Source organism: Littorina saxatilis, linkage group LG15 (assembly GCF_037325665.1).
Source record: "Littorina saxatilis isolate snail1 linkage group LG15, US_GU_Lsax_2.0, whole genome shotgun sequence".
Lineage (NCBI taxonomy): Eukaryota > Metazoa > Mollusca > Gastropoda > Littorinimorpha > Littorinidae > Littorina > Littorina saxatilis.
The window spans coordinates 25,397,108-25,416,445 of record NC_090259.1 but is presented as its reverse complement, the minus strand read 5'-3'; the positions used below and the strand labels follow the sequence as shown (position 1 = coordinate 25,416,445).

General features: G+C 41.5%; 1 protein-coding gene and 1 non-coding gene across 2 annotated transcripts in view; one reads left to right on the top strand and one right to left on the bottom strand.

Annotated features, from left to right (window-relative positions):
* LOC138948923 (LIM homeobox transcription factor 1-beta-like) overlaps positions 1 to 19,338 on the top strand; it is a 102,490-nt gene that overhangs the window by 9,262 nt on the left and 73,890 nt on the right. Inside the window, exon 2 of the mRNA XM_070320577.1 lies at positions 6,467 to 7,017. Within this exon, the coding sequence (XP_070176678.1) occupies positions 6,897 to 7,017 (121 nt within the window). The 5' untranslated portion in view covers positions 6,467 to 6,896. The remainder of the gene's footprint in view (positions 1 to 6,466; positions 7,018 to 19,338) is intronic.
* Positions 15,757 to 15,828, bottom strand: Trnat-agu (transfer RNA threonine (anticodon AGU)). Its single transcript has one exon. It is a non-coding gene; the product is annotated as a tRNA-Thr (tRNA).

Sequence of the window (19,338 nt, the reverse complement as noted above, 5' to 3'; positions counted from 1 at the left end):
TAAGGTGACAACTTTGTTGCCTTTGACATTCATTAGCTGGAGAATTCATGTCCGAAATTCAGAGAATATATTCTTTTCGTCATTTAGTAAAAGAACTGACCATTCATGTGACAAACCTGGTACGAAGCGGTCTCCCTTTCTGTCTCTATAGTATGTCTGTCTATTTGTCTTTCGTGCGCGCGTGGGTCAGTGCATGTGTGTGTGTGTGTGTGTGTGTGTGTGTGTGTGTGTGCGTGCGTGCGTGCGAGCATGTGTGTGTGTGTGTGTGCTTTCGTGCGTGTATGTGTGTGTGTGTGTGTGTTCTTGCGTGTGTGTGTGTGTGCTTGCGTGTGTGTGTGTGTGTGTGTGTGTGTGTGTGTGTGTGTGTGTGTGTGTGTGTGTGTGTCACGCACACAAAATTGGCTGGCAATGTTATTGGTGTTTGATCAGCATATTGCAGTTTTCGCACCTTAACGAGCATTGTCATGCCTCCGAAACCTTTGTCTTTGATTTCTTTCTCTTTCTTTGTTTGAAAAAAATTTCACCTTTTCGCCCCTTCTTAACAATTTCATCTTGTTGATTTTAAATCACAATTGTTCAATATTTTATTCACTGTTTATTCATTTTACGAACAACTGCCAATTACAGATACCCAAGGCCCTCAGACACTCGTTTATGGTCCAGGAGACATTAACAATCGTAAAGCTCTTCGGCTGAGTAGGGACATAAAAATCCTTTCCTAATCGGTTTCTTTGTGAATAAAAACGAACAAAGGGGGAGGGCGGGGGGGAATTTCACATAGAATAAAAAGAATAGAAAGGGAGTGAAAGTAAAGTTTTCTTCAAAAGCAGAAAATGGATCAAATTGAAAATGAAAACGAGAGTAGTAGTATTGAAAGAGGCGATTTTCTTTTGACATGGCCTGCCATTACGACATCATTAGCTCGTATTACAAGATATTGGCAGACATTCGTTCCACTGGGACAACTGCGATACATACACTGAACTACAAAAGAAGCGGAAACGGTAGAATTTATTTCGTATCCACTTGCAATTTGTTTCTTTGTTTTTAATTTTTATTTTATTAGACCTAATATTTCCAGATTAAAATCTGTTCGAATCATCGCTGGTTTCGCTAAAATTAAAATTGCGCGATTGACATGTGTCTCTCCTTCTCTTTCTACATCAGGCTCCATCCCTCCTTACATCCCCCTCCCCCTTCCCTGCCTCTCCCCCTTCTCTCTCCCTCCCTCACACCTCTCTCTCTCGCTCTGTCTGTCTGTGAGTCTGTCTGTGTGTCTCTCTCTCTGTCTCTCTGTCTCTGTCTCTCTGTCTCTCTCTGTCTCTGTCTCTCTCTGTCTCTCTCACACACACACACACACACACACACACACACACACACACACACACACACACACACACACACACACACACACACACACACTTGCTACCTCTCTATCTCTTCTCTGTTATGCTAGATCTGACGAACACTCGCATGTTGGGTGTTGGGGGTATGGGTGTGTTTTCACGTTTGGTGGGGTTGAGTGTTTTTGTTTGTAGCTGCTGTATTTGAGCTCGACACCCCACGGTTTTCCTGTTTTTGAGTCACTTGAGAAAAAGTGACTCTATGTAATCGGTCAGTGTTAGTCTGTCCGGCCGGCCGTCCGGCCGGCCGTCCGTAGACACCACCTTAACGTTGGACTTTTCTCGGAAACTATCAAAGCGATCGGGCTCATATTTTGTTTAGTCGTGACCTCCAATGACCTCTACACTTTAACGATGGTTTCGTTGACCTTTGACCTTTTTCAAGGTCACAGGTCAGCGTCAAAGGAAAAATTAGACATTTTATATCTTTGACAAAGTTCATCGGATGTGATTGAAACTTTGTAGGATTATTCTTTACATCAAAGTATTTACATCTGTAGCCTTTTACGAACGTTATCAGAAAAACAAGGGAGATAACTAGCCTTTTCTGTTCGGCAACACACAACTTAACGTTGGGCTTTTCTCGGAAACTATAAAAGTGACCGGGCTCAAATTTTATGTGAACGTGACTCATTGTGTTGTGAATAGCAATTTCTTCCTGTCCATCTGATGCCTCATATAATATTCAGAACTGCGAAAGTGACTCGATCGAGCGTTTGCTCTTCTTGTTGTTTGTAGCTGCTGTATTTGAGCTGGACACCCCACGGTTTTCCTGTTTTTGTTTGTAGCTGCTGTATTTGAGCTCGACACCCCACGGTTTTCCTGTTTTTGTTTGTAGCTGCTGTATTTGAGCTCGACACCCCACGGTTTTCCTGTTTTTGTTTGTAGCTGCTGTATTTGAGCTCGACACCCCATGGTTTTCCTGTTTTTGTTTGTAGCTGCTGTATTTGAGCTCGACACCCCACGGTTTTCCTGTTTTTGTTTGTAGCTGCTGTATTTGAGCTCGACACCCCACGGTTTTCCTGTTTTTGTTTGTAGCTGCTGTATTTGAGCTCGACACCCCACGGTTTTCCTGTTTTTGTTTGTAGCTGCTGTATTTGAGCTCGACACCCCACGGTTTTCCTGTTTTTGTTTGTAGCTGCTGTATTTGAGCTCGACACCCCACGGTTTTCCTGTTTTTCAGCTTGGTGCACACTCAATGTGACAATGAAACATTAATGCTGTGCAGGTGACAAGCAGAGGAGGTTTTACCTGGCGAACAGTCGATTGTTGATATCAGCAAGCCTCGCAGAAGTTATTGTTTCGTGTTTGCTTGCCGATAAAGTCATGCTAGCAGTCACAATCCGTTTAGATTACATGTCCATCAAAATTTAGGATAACAAATCAAATGATCGAGTTTCAGCTTAAGATAACAGAAACACACACCTGTGCACAGAAGTTATCGGAGACAAAATTCCACACCGTTGTTATGTTTTCGTATATCTCCGTTGTTTTGTGTTTTTCTAGGCAGTCGTACTCCGTTGTGGTTGGTTGCGTAATTTCTGTTTGGTAACTGTTCTAACCGGATCGCAGGCTTCTTGCGGTCGGGCTGTGTTATGCATGCAGGTAAAAATATAAGGTGAGACAAACAAACACCTTGTTCTTGATGTTGACCACGAAGACAAGCGTAAGCAACAATCTGACAAAAATAAGCAAAGTGCGACAGGACCGTTTCCTGCGGCGTTTTTCTGTTTGATTATAATCCTTCCAAACATTTGCTGTTTTGTAACTTGGTCTACCTTGATGTATGGGTGTGCTTGACTTTTAACTGTACTTTTGTGCTTGTTTGTTTATTTGTTTGTTTGTTTGTATGTATGTTTCTTTGCTTATAAGCGTGCTGATTTGTTTTCCAAAGGTGTTTTCGTGGATGACGCTTTCCGTTTTGTACGCTGGTATTCAAAAGAACGAGCTCTTACTCCTGAATGGATAAGATTCTTAGAGCAAGACTGGTTTATTGTGCACAAACACACAAAAGTAAACTTTTTCAGGGTTGTGGCCTCACAAGAATACGTGAAAATTTTTTTTAAAAATTTAAAAAAAAAGTAGACAGCTCTATTTTAAGATCTGAGCAACAAAGGGACGCAAGCTCTATAAATGTTTGTATTTGATGGAACAATTCTGAGAGAAAACCACGTTCACAAACATCTTGGTGTACTGATTCAGAGCGACTGCAAATGGGAATCACATGTTCAGTCAATTATATCTAAAGTACGTGTTCTTCTCTCATGTTTTCGGTCCTATAAGTATCGCCTTAGCCGAAAGGCACTTGAACTTATGTATAAATCTTTTATTATTCCCCATTTTGATTTTTCTGACGTCATTTGGGATAATTGTTCTGACAGATTAGCTACTTTATTAGAAAACTTGCATCTTGATGCCATAAGAACCATTATAGGTGCAGTTCGTGGCACGAGCCACCAAAAATTGTACGATGAATCAGGATTTACAACACTGAAGGAGAGGCGAAAAAGACACAAATTGATTTTGTATTTCCAATTAGTTAATGCACGCGAGCCACCATACTTACTGGAACGTCTGCCTCCTCTCGTTGCTTCTGTGAACCCTTACCATAGACGAAGACCACTTGACAGACAGACTCCCCACTCTCGAACTGAATTGTATAAAAAGTCATTTTTTCTGTCTTCGACTTCTCTGTGGAATGAGCTTCCAGATACTGTAAAACAACTTGATTCTATTGGGTTATTTAAAAAACGTATTGGTTCTGATGATTCTGTTGTTCCCTCGTATAGATACACATCTGATCGAAAATCAGAAATTATCCATTGCAGACTGAGATTGAGGATCAGCAATCTAAATAGTGATCTATTTGACAGACATTTAATTCCCGACCCGTCATGCACTTGTGGTTATCCTGTTGAAAATGCGGAGCACTATATTTTTCATTGCCCCTTATCTCTTCAAATACGTGAAGTCACCTTGTCAACACTGCCCAACTATGATTTGCTAACCGCTGATGATTTTCTGAATGGCAATAGAGACAAGCCAGACAGCGAAAATGCATTGATATTTGACCAGTTATTCAGGTTTATCTTATTAAACAAACGATTTGAATAATGAATGCATTTATCTCATCCATGTTCGAAACGACCATGTGCAGTACTGTTTACATTTCCTTGTTCTGGTAGTATTCTATTTTCAACCATGTGGAAGTCATTGTATGCGTGTGTGTGCGAGTGAGTGTGCGAGCGCGTGTGAGTACTGTTGTTAGTTTATCATTGTTTTTTGTTGTTGTTGTTGTTGTTTTCCTTTTATTGTTACATGTTTGTCTACCATAATTGACCATTATTATTTTTACATTATTTCAAACTTGTTATATTAAAATCGTCCGCCAAATTTCATTTGCTTTTAAGAGTACGCTCATAAGCTTAGCTTGTTGTGCTCCATGTTCCTAATTTCATGTATGCGGCAATAGTACCAATGACATTTATTGAATAAACTTGTTTAAACCAAATGTTTACGACATGCGCATCAATAGTAAGTGAGAGTTACGCGGAACAAACTGCTTGCACCTGAAAGAATAACAAGCATTGAAATGAGCTAGCGAATTTCATCCTCAAAAAAAGTATAAGATCACGTTATTCTTCAAGGCACTCTTTCACTTTCCCACACAGTCATACCAAAGAACTAGCTTTCATTACTGGTCGGACTGATGAAGACTGGTTGCTTGCAAATAAACACACATACACAGAGCTTTTTTTAAAATAAAAATTACAAAGCTTTGTTGTTGTTGTTGTTGTTGTTGTTGTTGTTGTTGTTGTTGTTGTTGTTGTTGTTGTTGTTGTTGTTGTTGTTGTTACATATCAAACCGAGTGTTGTTGTTGTTGATGTCGCTATTGTTACATATGAAACCGAGCGTTGTTGTTGTTGTTGTTGTTGTTGTTGTTGTTGTTGTTGTTGTTGTTGTTGTTGTTGTTGTTACATATCAAACCGAGCGTTAATCATCTTGAAAAGTAACAAGTGGATGTGAAGTACACAACAAGCCATAAACAAATAAACAGCGTTTTCCTCCCAGTACTGTTAGAGAAAAGGCACCAGCAAGTCTACCCAAACGTTATGTTACGTTTTCTTGTTACCAGAAAGATACTAGAACGATTAAAACAAAAAACCCTCTTTCGGCATTACCCCCAATAATGTTTCTTCGACAGCTGAGAAAACTTATTGTGTGCGACAAACGCAAAATAGTTTGATCTGACACCTAACACACACACACACACACACACACACAATCTCTCCTCCACCCTCCACCCCACTCCCTGCCGGCCCCGAAAAGGAGAAACAAAAGCAAAAACAACACATTTGCTCATTTACTTTCCCCGTTCACCTATCTTAGCGTAGACCTTGTCAAAATCTAGTCTAGTCTGTAAGCACTCGTACGAGAAAACCCGCGTGCATGCATATACATACACATACAGTCGCTCTCCAGTTTGTTCCCGCACTGGTCTGCGTAGCTGCCACTACTGCGGCACAAAGCCCAGCGCAGCCACTGCTACTACCACGCTACAATAACGGCGACGTCCCTTAAGCGTTAATTAATGGGGCCTCCCGTATTGTGGCGGCGGCAAAAGAGAAAAAGATAGTTGTGCGTACAAATAAAACCGGGACCCGATCGGCCCGAGCTACTCCTTGACACTTCAATGAATCGCCAAATAATGCCTGTCTGTTTACCTTTCGCTCCTTGGTCGATTTTCCGCGGTGGATTTGCTTGTGTATGGGGTGTGTGTGAAGGAGGGGGGGGGGGGGGGCGGTTGTGCTGTGTTTCTTTTCCTACTGCCAATCACTTTTTCCCCTGTGTGTGGGTATATGGTGAAATGGTTTATATTGGTATAATTGAGGGGTTGTATTTTGGCGAGGATTGGGGGTGGTGGTGATCGGGGGGGGGGGGGGGGGCTGAGTAAAGATTACCGCGTGTGTGTGTGTGTGTGTGTGTGCAACGTTTTTGTTGTTGCTGCTATTGTTGTTGTTTTTGTTTGACCGATTATGTTACCTTTTTTTCTTATTTTCAGAAGTGCAGCTGACAAACTTACTTGTGGCACTTTACGCAGAGGTGACGACCCCCAGGGATATGCAAGGGATCAGATCGACATTGCGATTTTGCTGACATTAGTACTGAATTTCCGCCCAAGATTCAAAGCACAACTCCATCCAACAGCGTCGTAGAAAATAGGATTATTTACCAAGAATCTGACGACACTGAAGTGAAAGTCTTTAGACTTGCGAGTAGACAAGATAGCGAGCTCTTTTGCTGAAGACCAACTCACCATATTGGAAACACGCCCACAGCTCTGCATCATTGCTTAATTCTTCATGACGTCAGAGGGCTCTTGACGTCACTGTGTGTGGCGAGACTGTGACATCACTGTGTGTGTGGCGAGACTGTGACGTCAGTGTGTGTGTGTGGCGAGACTGTGACGTGTGATTCTGCTCGGTGACCGGATGATTGTTGAGTGGTCATCGCTTGGTCAGGGTCCTTGCGTCGGACACTGCATGGATACTGACTGCGCACACCCGGACCTCGCCCACCCCACCCCGCTACAGCCAACCCAGCTTTTGGCGGGTAGGTGGAACATTTTCTGTGTTGTTCTCAATCACGTATTCTTTTGTTTGTTTTTTTGGGTTTTTTGTTTGTTGACTGGATTTCTTTGATGCTCCCGAACTGCTAATTTTTGGGGATGCGCGATATGTGCTTCCTGATTATGTATTTCATTTGAATGTACTGGTTTTTTTTGGTTGTAATGATAATTATTAGAACCGTCGCGATATAACCTTCGTGGTTGAAAACGACGTTAAACACCAAATAAAGAAAGATAATAATTAGAATAAGTGGTTTTATGTTTAATGCAACTATCGGAATAGGGAGGAAAAAAAAAGTACCAACAGCTATGCTACAAACAACTCTCGCATTTACATAATAATGACCGAGTGTTGTCGAGTGTCACACTTTCAGTTTTGTCATCCAATCTGCATGTGTCAAATTTTTTTTTGATCATTCGTTCATACATGGTTAGGTGTCAAACGGGCAAACGAGAGGGAGAAGGAGGAAGAGCGAAGAGGTAAATCGTGATGGGGTAGCCGTAGATGATGTAGATATAGCTTGATGGTCCTGTGGCAGCAGCTGTCGCGTTTCTATGTTACAAAGCTACTGGTGCTAACTGCTGTTCCTGCGTCACAACTGACACCCTCTTATCCGTGTCGAATCAGCCCCTGATTTGCAGTTCTGCAATGTCCCGCTACCTGCATATACACGGATCAAAGATTGTACAGAGAGAATTCTCTCTGTACAATATTTGCTAGGATGCAGTTTTGTTATGGTCTTCTATGTTTGCCTTTGTTGTCTTTTTACATTTAGTCAAGTTTTGACTAAATGTATTAACGTAGAGGGGGGAATCGAGACGAGGGTCATATGGTGTATGTGTGTCTGTGTGTGTGTGTAGAGCGATTCAGAGAAAACTACTGGACCGATCTTTATGAAATTTGACATGAGAGTTCCTGGGTATGAAATCCCCAGACGTTTTTTTCATTTTTTTTGATAAATGTCTTTGATGACGTCATATCCGGCTTTTCGTGAAAGTTGAGGCGGCACTGTCACGCTCTCATTTTTCAACCAAATTGGTTGAAATTTTGGTCAAGTAATCTTCGACGAAGCCCGGACTTCGGTATTGCATTTCAGCTTGGTGGCTTAAAAATTAATTAATGACTTTGGTCATTAAAAATCTGAAAATTGTAAAACAAAATAAAAAATTATGAAACGATCCAAATTTACGTTCATCTTATTCTCCATCATTTTCTGATTCCAAAAACATATACATATGTTATATTTGGATTAAAAACAAGCTCTGAAAATTAAAAAAATTAAAATTACTATCAACATTTTTTTTTCGAAATCAATTTAAAAACACTTTCATCTTATTCCTTGTCTGTTCCTGATTCCAAAAACATATAGATATGATATGTTTGGATTCAAAACACGCTCAGAAAGTTAAAACGAAGAGAGGTACAGAAAAGCGTGCTATCCTTCTCAGCGCAACTACTACCCCGCTCTTCTTGTCAATTTCACTGCCTATGCCGTGAGCGGTGGACTGACGATGCTACGAGTATACGGTCTTGCTGCGTTGCATTGCGTTCAGTTTCATTCTGTGAGTTCGACAGCTACTTGACTAAATGTTGTATTTTCGCCTTACGCGACTTGTTTTTACATTTAGTCAAGTTTTGACTAAATGTTTTAACGTAGAGGGGGGAATCGAGACGAGGGTCGTGGTGTATGTGCGTGTGTGTGTCTGTCTCTGTGTGTGTGTGTGTGTGTGTGTGTGTGTGTGTGTGTCTGTGTGTGTGTGTGTGTGTAGAGCGATTCAGACTAAACTACTGGACCGATCTTTATGAAATTTGACATGAGAGTTCCTGGGTATGAAATCCCCGAACGTTTTTTTCATTTTTTTTGATAAATGTCTTTGATGACGTCATATCCGGCTTTTCGTGAAAGTTGAGGCGGCACTGTCACGCCCTCATTTTTCAACCAAATTGGTTGAAATTTTGGTCAAGTAATCTTCGACGAAGCCCGGACTTCGGTATTGCATTTCAGCTTGGTGGCTTAAAAATTAATTAATGACTTTGGTCATTAAAAATCTGAAAATTGTAAAAAAAAAAAAAAAATTTATAAAACGATCCAAATTTACGTTCATCTTATTCTCCATCATTTTCTGATTCCAAAAACATATAAATATGTTATATTTGGATTAAAAACAAGCTCTGAAAATTAAATATATGAAAATTATTATCAAAATTAAATTGTCGAAATCAATTTAAAAACACTTTCATCTTATTCCTTGTCGGTTCCTGATTCCAAAAACATATAGATATGATATGTTTGGATTAAAAACACGCTCAGAAAGTTAAAACGAAGAGAGGTACAGAAAAGCGTGCTATCTTTCTTAGCGCAACTACTACCCCGCTCTTCTTGTCAATTTCACTGCCTTTGCCATGAGCGGTGGACTGACGATGCTACGAGTATACGGTCTTGCTGAAAAATGGCATTGCGTTCAGTTTCATTCTGTGAGTTCGACAGCTACTTGACTAAATGTTGTATTTTCGCCTTACGCGACTTGTTTACATTTAGTCAAGTTTTGACTAAATGTTTTAACGTAGAGGGGGGAATCGAGACGAGGGTCGTGGTGTATGTGCGTGCGTGCGTGCGTGTGTGTGTGTGTGTGTGTGTGTGTGTGTGTGTGTGTGTGTGTGTGTCTGTGTGTGTGTGTAGAGCGATTCAGACTAAACTACTGGACCGATCTTTATGAAATTTGACATGAGAGTTCCTGGGTATGAAATCCCCGAACACATTTTTCATTTTTTTGATAAATGTCTTTGATGACGTCATATCCGGCTTTTCGTGAAAGTTGAGGCGGCACTGTCACGCCCTCATTTTTCAACCAAATTGGTTGAAATTTTGGTCAAGTAATCTTCGACGAAGCCCGAACTTCGGTATTGCATTTCAGCTTGGTGGCTTAAAAATTAATTAATGACTTTGGTCATTAAAAATCTGAAAATTGTAAAGAAAAATAAAAATTTATAAAACGATCCAAATTTACGTTCATCTTATTCTCCATCATTTTCTGATTCCAAAAACATATAAATATGTTATATTTGGATTAAAAACAAGCTCTGGAAATTAAATATATAAAAATTATTATCAAAATTAAATTGTCGAAATCAATTTAAAAACACTTTCATCTTATTCCTTGTCGGTTCCTGATTCCAAAAACATATAGATATGATATGTTTGGATTAAAAACACGCTCAGAAAGTTAAAACAAAGAGAGGTACAGAAAAGCGTGCTATCCTTCTTAGCGCAACTACTACCCCGCTCTTCTTGTCAATTTCACTGCCTTTGCCATGAGCGGTGGACTGACGATGCTACGAGTATACGGTCTTGCTGAAAAATGGCATTGCGTTCAGTTTCATTCTGTGAGTTCGACAGCTACTTGACTAAATGTTGTATTTTCGCCTTACGCGACTTGTTTATAACTTTGCAAAGACCGATTTTGGCTGATGATATTGGTGTAAGGCATGATGTTATGTTAACTACATTAACATGGGTGGGATTCTTCCGGTATATGCCGGAAATCCGGATTCGATTATGGCCTCTTTTTTTTCTCTTTTTTTGTGGTTGTTTTTGGTTTGGTTCAGGATTCATGATATTTTACAGTCCCACCCATGCATTAAGATTATTTTACAATTTTTCTTTTAAACAGGATGAGTGTGGAGGGAAGGGGTGTTGAAGGGAGCATCATGTCTGGTTTTGAGGCACCCATATTGTCTCCGCTTTAGCTGGTTCGTCAGTGTAGAGATACAATTTCTATCCATATGTCTGATATTTTGCCTGATGCATACAGACATACTACAGACACATGCACGCAACAGACAAGTCATATGGTATAACAGGTCATTAGGTCTTGGATAAAGCCTGGTGCAGAGAGAGAGAGAGAGAGAGAGAGAGAGAGAGAGAGAGAGAGAGAGAGAGAGAGAGAGAGAGAGAGAGAGAGAGAGAGAGAGAGAGATGGGGGGTGGGAGAGTGTACAAAATACTTTCTTAGTATCTAGAGAGAGAGAGAGAGAGGGGAGAGAGAGAGAGACAGAGGGAGGAGAGACAGAGAGAGAGAAAGAGAGAGAGACAGACAGACAGACAGAGGAGAGAGAGAGAAAGAAGAGAGAAGAGAGAGAGATAAAGCGAGAGAGAGAGAGAGAGAGAGAGAGAACGAACACAATTGATCACCTAGCTAGGAAGATACAAAGAGAGGCTAACGCAATATCACGAAGAGGACAAAGAAGGTTGAACAGACTAGTTGTTGCGCAGAACAGGGACAAGTCCCTACCATTTCAGTGGAACAAAGTTCAAAGCAATTGCGTAGTGTAACAGATGCGTTCAAGTGTCTGTCCGGGTCGTCAGATTTCAGTCAGATATATTTATTCACCCAGCAAGAACGTGTTGCAGATAAATATTTTGAGTGTGTGCCAATAACAACGATAGAAATAGGAATGGCAGATGCTACAACAGCAACGTTCTGAAAGTGTCAGTATCTACATGTTGCTTTGCGGACGGTTTTCTGTTGTTTTGAGCCCCAGAAAGAATATGTAGCTCATTCATAGTATCTCATGACATAGAAAGGGACTACAGAAATGTTTGCGGAATTGGTTTCGCAACGGACATTTATATATATATATATATTAATCTTCAAAATCATTTCGACAAAACATTCTCACTCTGCGCAAAAAACCGGCCAGGTTGTTGATTCTTTGTATATATTCAAGTGGATGGATGTTTTTTATTCCATGTAAATGTCCAGACATTTCACGGCGGTTTACATGACCGTTAACACGGGAAGGAGGTACCTTCAGGTCATCCTTGGACGTTTCGCTTCAGTACCGCCCGCCACGAAAGGAGACTCCCGACCCTACTTTAAACACACCCAAGTTATGGCTCCTATCTCTCCCAGTTTGAGGGAAAATTGTAGCGTGACTGCCTTGTTTCCACCCGATAAAATAGGGCTCTTGTTCCCAAACCCAAACAGAGAAGGTGTCAGCGCGAGCTCGGGGAGAAACTCGAAGAAAGAGCCACAAAAGACACCTAGTGTATCATTGTCGACGGGTGGCATTGCAGTGCAATCGGGTGGAAGCACGTTTGTGCAGCGGTGAAAAGGGGTGTGTCGGGTGGAAGTCAGGGCATACTCCTTTTCTACGCCAGGACTGTCTTCTTGCAACGCTAGCAGCTGGCACAGTTAGTTTTGATCGAGCCTGAAGGCTGATCCTAGACTTGTCAAAAGGATACTGACCGGGCAAAGATTCAGAAGTCAGAGCTGAAGTCACATTGAGTGTGTGTGTGTGTGGGGGGGTCTTTAGAAGAAGGAAACGGGTCTGTGCGGCTACTACGCAGGAGGACTGCCTTCACTTTGCAAAGGAACGTTTTTAAAAGGTTGATTAAATGTAGAATAGGCAAAGAAAGAGCATACTTAGGGATGGTTGGGTTGGATGACTTCCACTGATTTACTTCCCTTGTTTGTGTACGTGATGCAAGTTACTAGGCGGCCGCGTCATAGAGGGCGGCGCTTCTCGACTACTTTTTGAGTCACTTGAGAAAAAGTGACTCTATGTAATCGGTCAGTGTTAGTCTGTCCGGCCGGCCGTCCGGCCGGCCGTCCGTAGACACCACCTTAACGTTGGACTTTTCTCGGAAACTATCAAAGCGATCGGGCTCATATTTTGTTTAGTCGTGACCTCCAATGACCTCTACACTTTAACGATGGCTTCGTTGACCTTTGACCTTTTTCAAGGTCACAGGTCAGCGTCAAAGGAAAAATTAGACATTTTATATCTTTGACAAAGTTCATCGGATGTGATTGAAACTTTGTAGGATTATTCTTTACATCAAAGTATTTACATCTGTAGCCTTTTACGAACGTTATCAGAAAAACAAGGGAGATAACTAGCCTTTTCTGTTCGGCAACACACAACTTAACGTTGGGCTTTTCTCGGAAACTATAAAAGTGACCGGGCTCAAATTTTATGTGAACGTGACTCATTGTGTTGTGAATAGCAATTTCTTCCTGTCCATCTGATGCCTCATATAATATTCAGAACTGCGAAAGTGACTCGATCGAGCGTTTGCTCTTCTTGTTGTTTTCAACATCACAGAGAAGCGCCCTGAAGCGCCATCACTCATTTTGATTTAATTAATCATCAAACTTGTGGTGCGTTTTCGTGCAGATCATTCCATGTGCGTCTATATTAAGGTACTAGATTCCCTAGATTCTTCAGATTCGTTAAATTCGCCAGAAACTCACCCACAAAGTCAGAGCAACAGTATCCCTTTAACAAACAACAAGTCGCGTAAGGCGAAAATACAATATTTAGTCAAGTAGCTGCCATTTTTCAGCAAGACCGTATACTCGTAGCATCGTCAGTCCACCGCTCATGGCAAAGGCAGTGAAATTGACAAGAAGAGCGGGGTAGTAGTTGCGCTAAGAAGGATAGCACGCTTTTCTGTACCTCTCTTTGTTTTAACTTTCTGAGCGTGTTTTTAATCCAAACATATCATATCTTATAAGGAATAAGATGAAAATGTTTTTAAATTGATTTGGACAATTTAATTGTGATAATAATTTTTATATATTTAATTTTCAGAGCTTGTTTTTAATCCGAATATAACATATTTATATGTTTTTGGAATCAGCAAATGATGGAGAATAAGATAAACGTAAATTTGGAGCGATTTATAAATTTTTATTTTTTTTTACAATTTTCCGATTTTTAATGACCAAAGTCATTAATTAATTTTTATGCCACCAAGCTGAAATGCAATACCGAACCCCGGGCTTCGTCGAAGATTACTTGACCAAAATTTGAATCAATTTGGTTGAAAAATGAGGGCGTGACAGTGCCGCCTCAACTTTCACGAAAAGCCGGATATGACGTCATCAAAGACATTTATCAAAAAAATGAAAAAAACGTTCGGGGATTTCATACCCAGGAACTCTCATGTCAAATTTCATAAAGATCGGTCCAGTAGTTTAGTCTGAATCGCTCTACACACACACACAGACACACACACACACACACACACACATACACCACGACCCTCGTCTCGATTCCCCCCTCTACGTTAAAATATTTAGTCAAAACTTGACTAAATATAAAAAGGGAGAGGACTGTATCCCCTGTTGAAAATAACTCATCCATGACGCGGGCATCAGTCCCTTTTTCACACACATTTTCCACGGTGGATTTTCGCCATTGAGAACTCTGGCTCTCTTTATAATGCGGCCTTAAAACCTCTTCTCTTCAGCCGCGATATGTTACCGTGCCATTGTAACGGGACAGGTTGCTGATATCATTATGCCGGATTTCGCACGTATTTGGGACTTTCCGGCGACATGTTTCGTCCGTGTCTTCATAATAGCGTTGAACGTTTTTTTTAGCTCCTCTTGGTCGTGGAAAGGGAAGGGGGGAAAAAGACAACGAAATGAGTCATATTTTTAACAACATGCGGTGATTTTGTTGGCGTCTCTCCCCTCCCGTTCCATGTTGTAAAACATAAATTTGCATAAGTTTGGCGGTATCTGTTGTTTTGGTACACACCTTTTAAAGAAAACAGTCTTTGGTTATTAAACCTATGATGTCGGTGCATTTTGTGTGATGTTGAACAATATTTTACTCTGTGGGAAAACAATAATGTATTGGGTGTTCTTTTTTTTATTTTATTTTTTTTAATTTTTTTTTTACCCATAAGCATTAGATCAATTTCTACAAGTGTTTGGAAAGAACACCGCGAGAGATTTGTTATATTTGTCATAATGGCAGTATGGACAGAATTTAAAAAAACAATAAATGAAATGTTGCTGTGTGTACAAGTGTCCATGTTCGCAATACATAGTACAATAAGACCGCGAAGCGACGCCCAACTCTAGAACTGTTTTGGGAATAATAATAATAATAATACTAATAATAATAAAACATTCTTTTATAGCGCTGTTCACCGCCAAATGGCAGTCTCATGGCGCTTTACATTAGACATTAAAATTTAACATTTTACATATAAAAAGTTTTCTCGTAAGAAAAAACATACAAGCATTAGACAACGACCACTTATAGTTATATAAGATAATCTAGAAAATTTGTTTTTAAAAAGATGAGAAAAAAACACGCAAGACTGATAAGTAATAGACACATAGTTACACATAAAAAATCTGACAATAAAACAGAACTCGCATAAAAGCGTAAAAATCTAAAACAGAACGAATGCCCGAAGACAAAGTGTGTTTGCCCCTATGCGTACAGACACACACCAGTTTCTCTCTTGTCCTCCCCTCGTTCTCCTTGTATTCCCAAATAATATATCACCGAACCTAGAAGACAACGTTTTCTAAAGCCCTTCAGATGATTTGTTTGTTTGTTTAACGCCCAGTCCACCACGAAGGGTGATATCAGGGCGGTGCTGCTATGACATTTAACGTGGGTGTTCTTTTTTTTTTAATTTTTTTTTTTTTACCCATTAGCATTAGATCAATTTCTACAAGTGTTTGGAAAGAACACCGCCACACACAAGACAGCCGTCGCGATATAACCTTGAATGGTTGAAAACGACGTTAAACACCAAATAAAGAAAGAAAGAACACAAGACAGAAGTCGCAGCACAGGCTTCATGTCTCACCCAGTCACATTATTCTGACACCGGACCAACCAGTCCTAGCACTAACCCCATCTTGCCAGACGCCAGGCGGAGCAGCCACTAGATTGCCAATTTTAAAGTATGACTCGGCCGGGGTTCGAACCCAGGACCTCCCGCTCACTGGGCGGACGCCTTACCACTAGGCCACCGTGTTGCGGTCCCTTCAGATGTAAAATACACCTTACACTTTCGATGATTGCCTTCCTTTCATGTCGATACAGGCAAAAGGTCCCAATTCAAACTCTTGTACAACTGATATTCGCCGACATGCCCCCAGTGGTAGGAGCAACGAACACAAATAAATAGCCACTGTCCGAGCTGTCTGGACTGGCCACTGTCCCGGAAGGCAAAGCTGAAAGGGTCCATTTCACATAAATGAATTTGAGATTCATTGGTATTGGTGTCTAAAACAGGGACATGGGTTTGGTAAAACGCCTTGAGACCGAATTCACAGAGTTATGTAGATCCGTATATATGGCGCAGTGGTCAAAATAGATCAATTCCCCCCATAATGGGCGAAGTTAAGAAATGTGAAATCAAAAAACAAAACAAAATTGTTTTGCTTCACTAACAAAAGTCATCTAATGAAATCAAATGCTATATTTGTTGCTGTTGTGTATAGCTTCTACAACATTCTGTGACTTGTAATCCGTCATGAAATCTGTAGTGTTATACAATGACCCAAAACCAATTTTTTGTTAGGACAGTGGTTACTTGCAGCTTGGAAACTGGACCGCCATTTGGAGAATAACCCCATTGTGTGTGTGAGTCGTCGAATCCGACCCGATCAGCGACAACAAAGCGGTTAGAGAGACGCGCAGCCGTTCGTTACTTTATCAGGATAGTTATCAGGGTAAACAAGTGCAGGGGAGCTCGGGTGGAAATCAAGGGTACTCCAGCCCTCTTGCACCTTGTTGTGGTGATTGTTGGCGGGCGGGTGAGGACACCCGATCGACAGCTACGCAAACCTACCCGTGTTTGATCTGGACAGTGCTCTCAAACCGCGCAGGGAGAGAAAGTTTGATGACCGCAACCAGCAGGTGATCCAGCCCCTTCAAAGGGGAGAAAGTTTTGAGTATGCGGTGTGTACTGGTGTGGTTGGAAACAGAGATAGAGCACTAAAAGAGTAAATTTTGATAACATTATTTGACCTAGATGATCGTTAAGAACCGGTAGTCCTGTCTGTGTAAAGCAAAGAACATTTTGAGGATGCCACAAGTGCCATGGATGGCACAAAGAGTCAAAACTCCCTTTAAAATCCCTTAAAATCCCGTAAGGCCTTCAGAAAATATGGAGAAATTGACGAAGCGGCAGTCAAGGAAATACAAGCGAGTATTCACACACACCCAAAACATAAAGTGGAGCGCTCAACAAACGAGCGAAACGAACAACGACAACAGCGTCTCTTACATTTTTTGTTAAAGGATCGTCGTCTCAGGAAGACCATAACATTCGCACCAACTCCACCCGTACAGAGCTTTCAACAGACGCACGTGCCAACCCGACCCTCGGTCGTGCGCTGTGCACAGCACACACAGATCTCTGACACGTGCTTCCCGGTTGCCTGTAACAGGAACACGCGTCTTACGTCGCTGGAAATATATGATAGGTTTTATTGTTAGACGTTGCCGTTTGTTGTTGTTATTTTGTATGGTGTCGTTTATTTTTTGGGTGTGTTGTTGTTGTGGCTCGTGTTCTTGTTCATGTTCTCAGTTTTGCTGCTGTCTGTTATTCTTTGTTGCTGGCTTGGTTTGTCAGTATCGGCACCATATTCATGAGTCAGCTGTAGACTGTGGTTGATGTAACCGACCTTGTGATGTGTGTTACAGCGAAGTATGTTTTCAGAAGAAAAGAAAAAGAAAAGTCTTATTTTTAATTTTGTAACAAAAATTGACTTTTCATTTAATTTTTTCATTCACAACATTAAAAACATATAACTGCGTGCATTTTGTTCAGAAATAAATAAACGACTTTTCAAGCTACAGATTTTGAGTTTCGCAAGTCTGCTTTTCTCTCTCTTTTTCCCCCCCTTTTTTTAAAATCTTTATAATGGTTGGTTCATTTAATTATGCAGCATTGAAATTCAAATTTTGCTAAAAGAGACAAAAAGTTGTGTAAAGACAGTTGGTGCGGTCATTACCCCCCCCCCCCCGCTTTTTGGTTTGATGATCAAGGTCTGTAGGATTGATCAGTTCTACGGTGTCAAGGACACTTTATGGGATAATGGCCACGCAGACACACACATACACACAAACCAAACCAAAGATTGCCCATTTTAACACTACATGAATCAGACTCTCATCAGTTGCGGGATAAGTTTTGGAAACTGATACGAAACGACGGGCGAGAGACTATAATGTGACCAACCAGCTCCGCCTGTGGCCGACCAACCAGCTGTCGCCTTACAAACACTGTCGGTCCGTCAAGGGCACGGAGATGACGACAAAGATGAGAGAGATGATGACGACGATAAGCGGCACGAGCGATCGTCTGCTCGCTGTTTGGTTTCCTCGATAGCGTCAGGTGGTGCAGGACATCACAAAGTTCGGGTGGGATGGGAAGTGGGGTGGGGGAGGACTTGTCAGCAGCTGGTGACCATTCTTCGTTTGAATATAAACAAATAATAAAGAGAGTGTCTATGCGGGCGCGCAGGCATAGAGACACTGAGAGACAGATAGACAGGCTGTCATTCACACACACACACACACACACACACACACACACACACACACACACACACACAGTGAAAAACACACACACAGTGAAAAACACACACACACACACACACACACACACACACACACACACACACATACACACACAGAGAACGAAAATCTTTGTTGTGTGTCATCTTTAATAACAGAAACAGAGGGAGTGAGTTTAAAACTTATGAACTCACTTTCTGACACTCCTGATAATTCCGGGACCTCTATGACCTTGTAGATTAACTTTCTACGAGACTCACTCCACGTCAAAAATTTCCCACGGCAGCTTCCACTGCACAATAACGAAATGTTCAGTCTTTCTGATTTATGTCGTTTCTTTTCAAAAAGTCTGTATGCTTGGAGCGTGTGCTATCTCCCAGACATAAATCACCGCCAAGAGTTCCCCTGAAGGAACAGAACATTGTAGCCAGCCCAGCTCTAGAACCTTAACGCTCTCGACTAAGCCTCCCAAAGTCGATGATAAACTACCTGGAATCAGGTCTGCAAACAGACCGGGGCGTAAAAGTTTGATAAAGTATGTACTGTATGATCTGCACGCCTTACGCCTGAGTTTTTGACACGGGCACTGAGTCACAAGCAGAACCAGCATGAGGTCCTAAAGCCAGAGGCTTGCTGTCACACAGCCATGCACAGTGTTGCTGACGATCCAGGGATTCGAGGCGCACGTGCGTTGCCGGGTGCTTGCGTGGCACTGCTGTTCCACGGTGTGACACAAAGTCGATGCTGCCTACCTGCATGCTATCTGTCCCGTCCGTAGTAGTAAGGGAAGAGGAGTCGCTCTGCGCCAGATCTGACAATGCGTGGTGGGGTTTTAATCGGGGAACGATTGTGGTGAGGTCCACAGTAGATTTATTTCTGTATTTTTGTTTTGTTTTTTGTTGTTGCGTTTTTGTGGTGGTGTGTGTGGGTGGGGGGGGGGGGGGGGCGGGTTGCTTCCG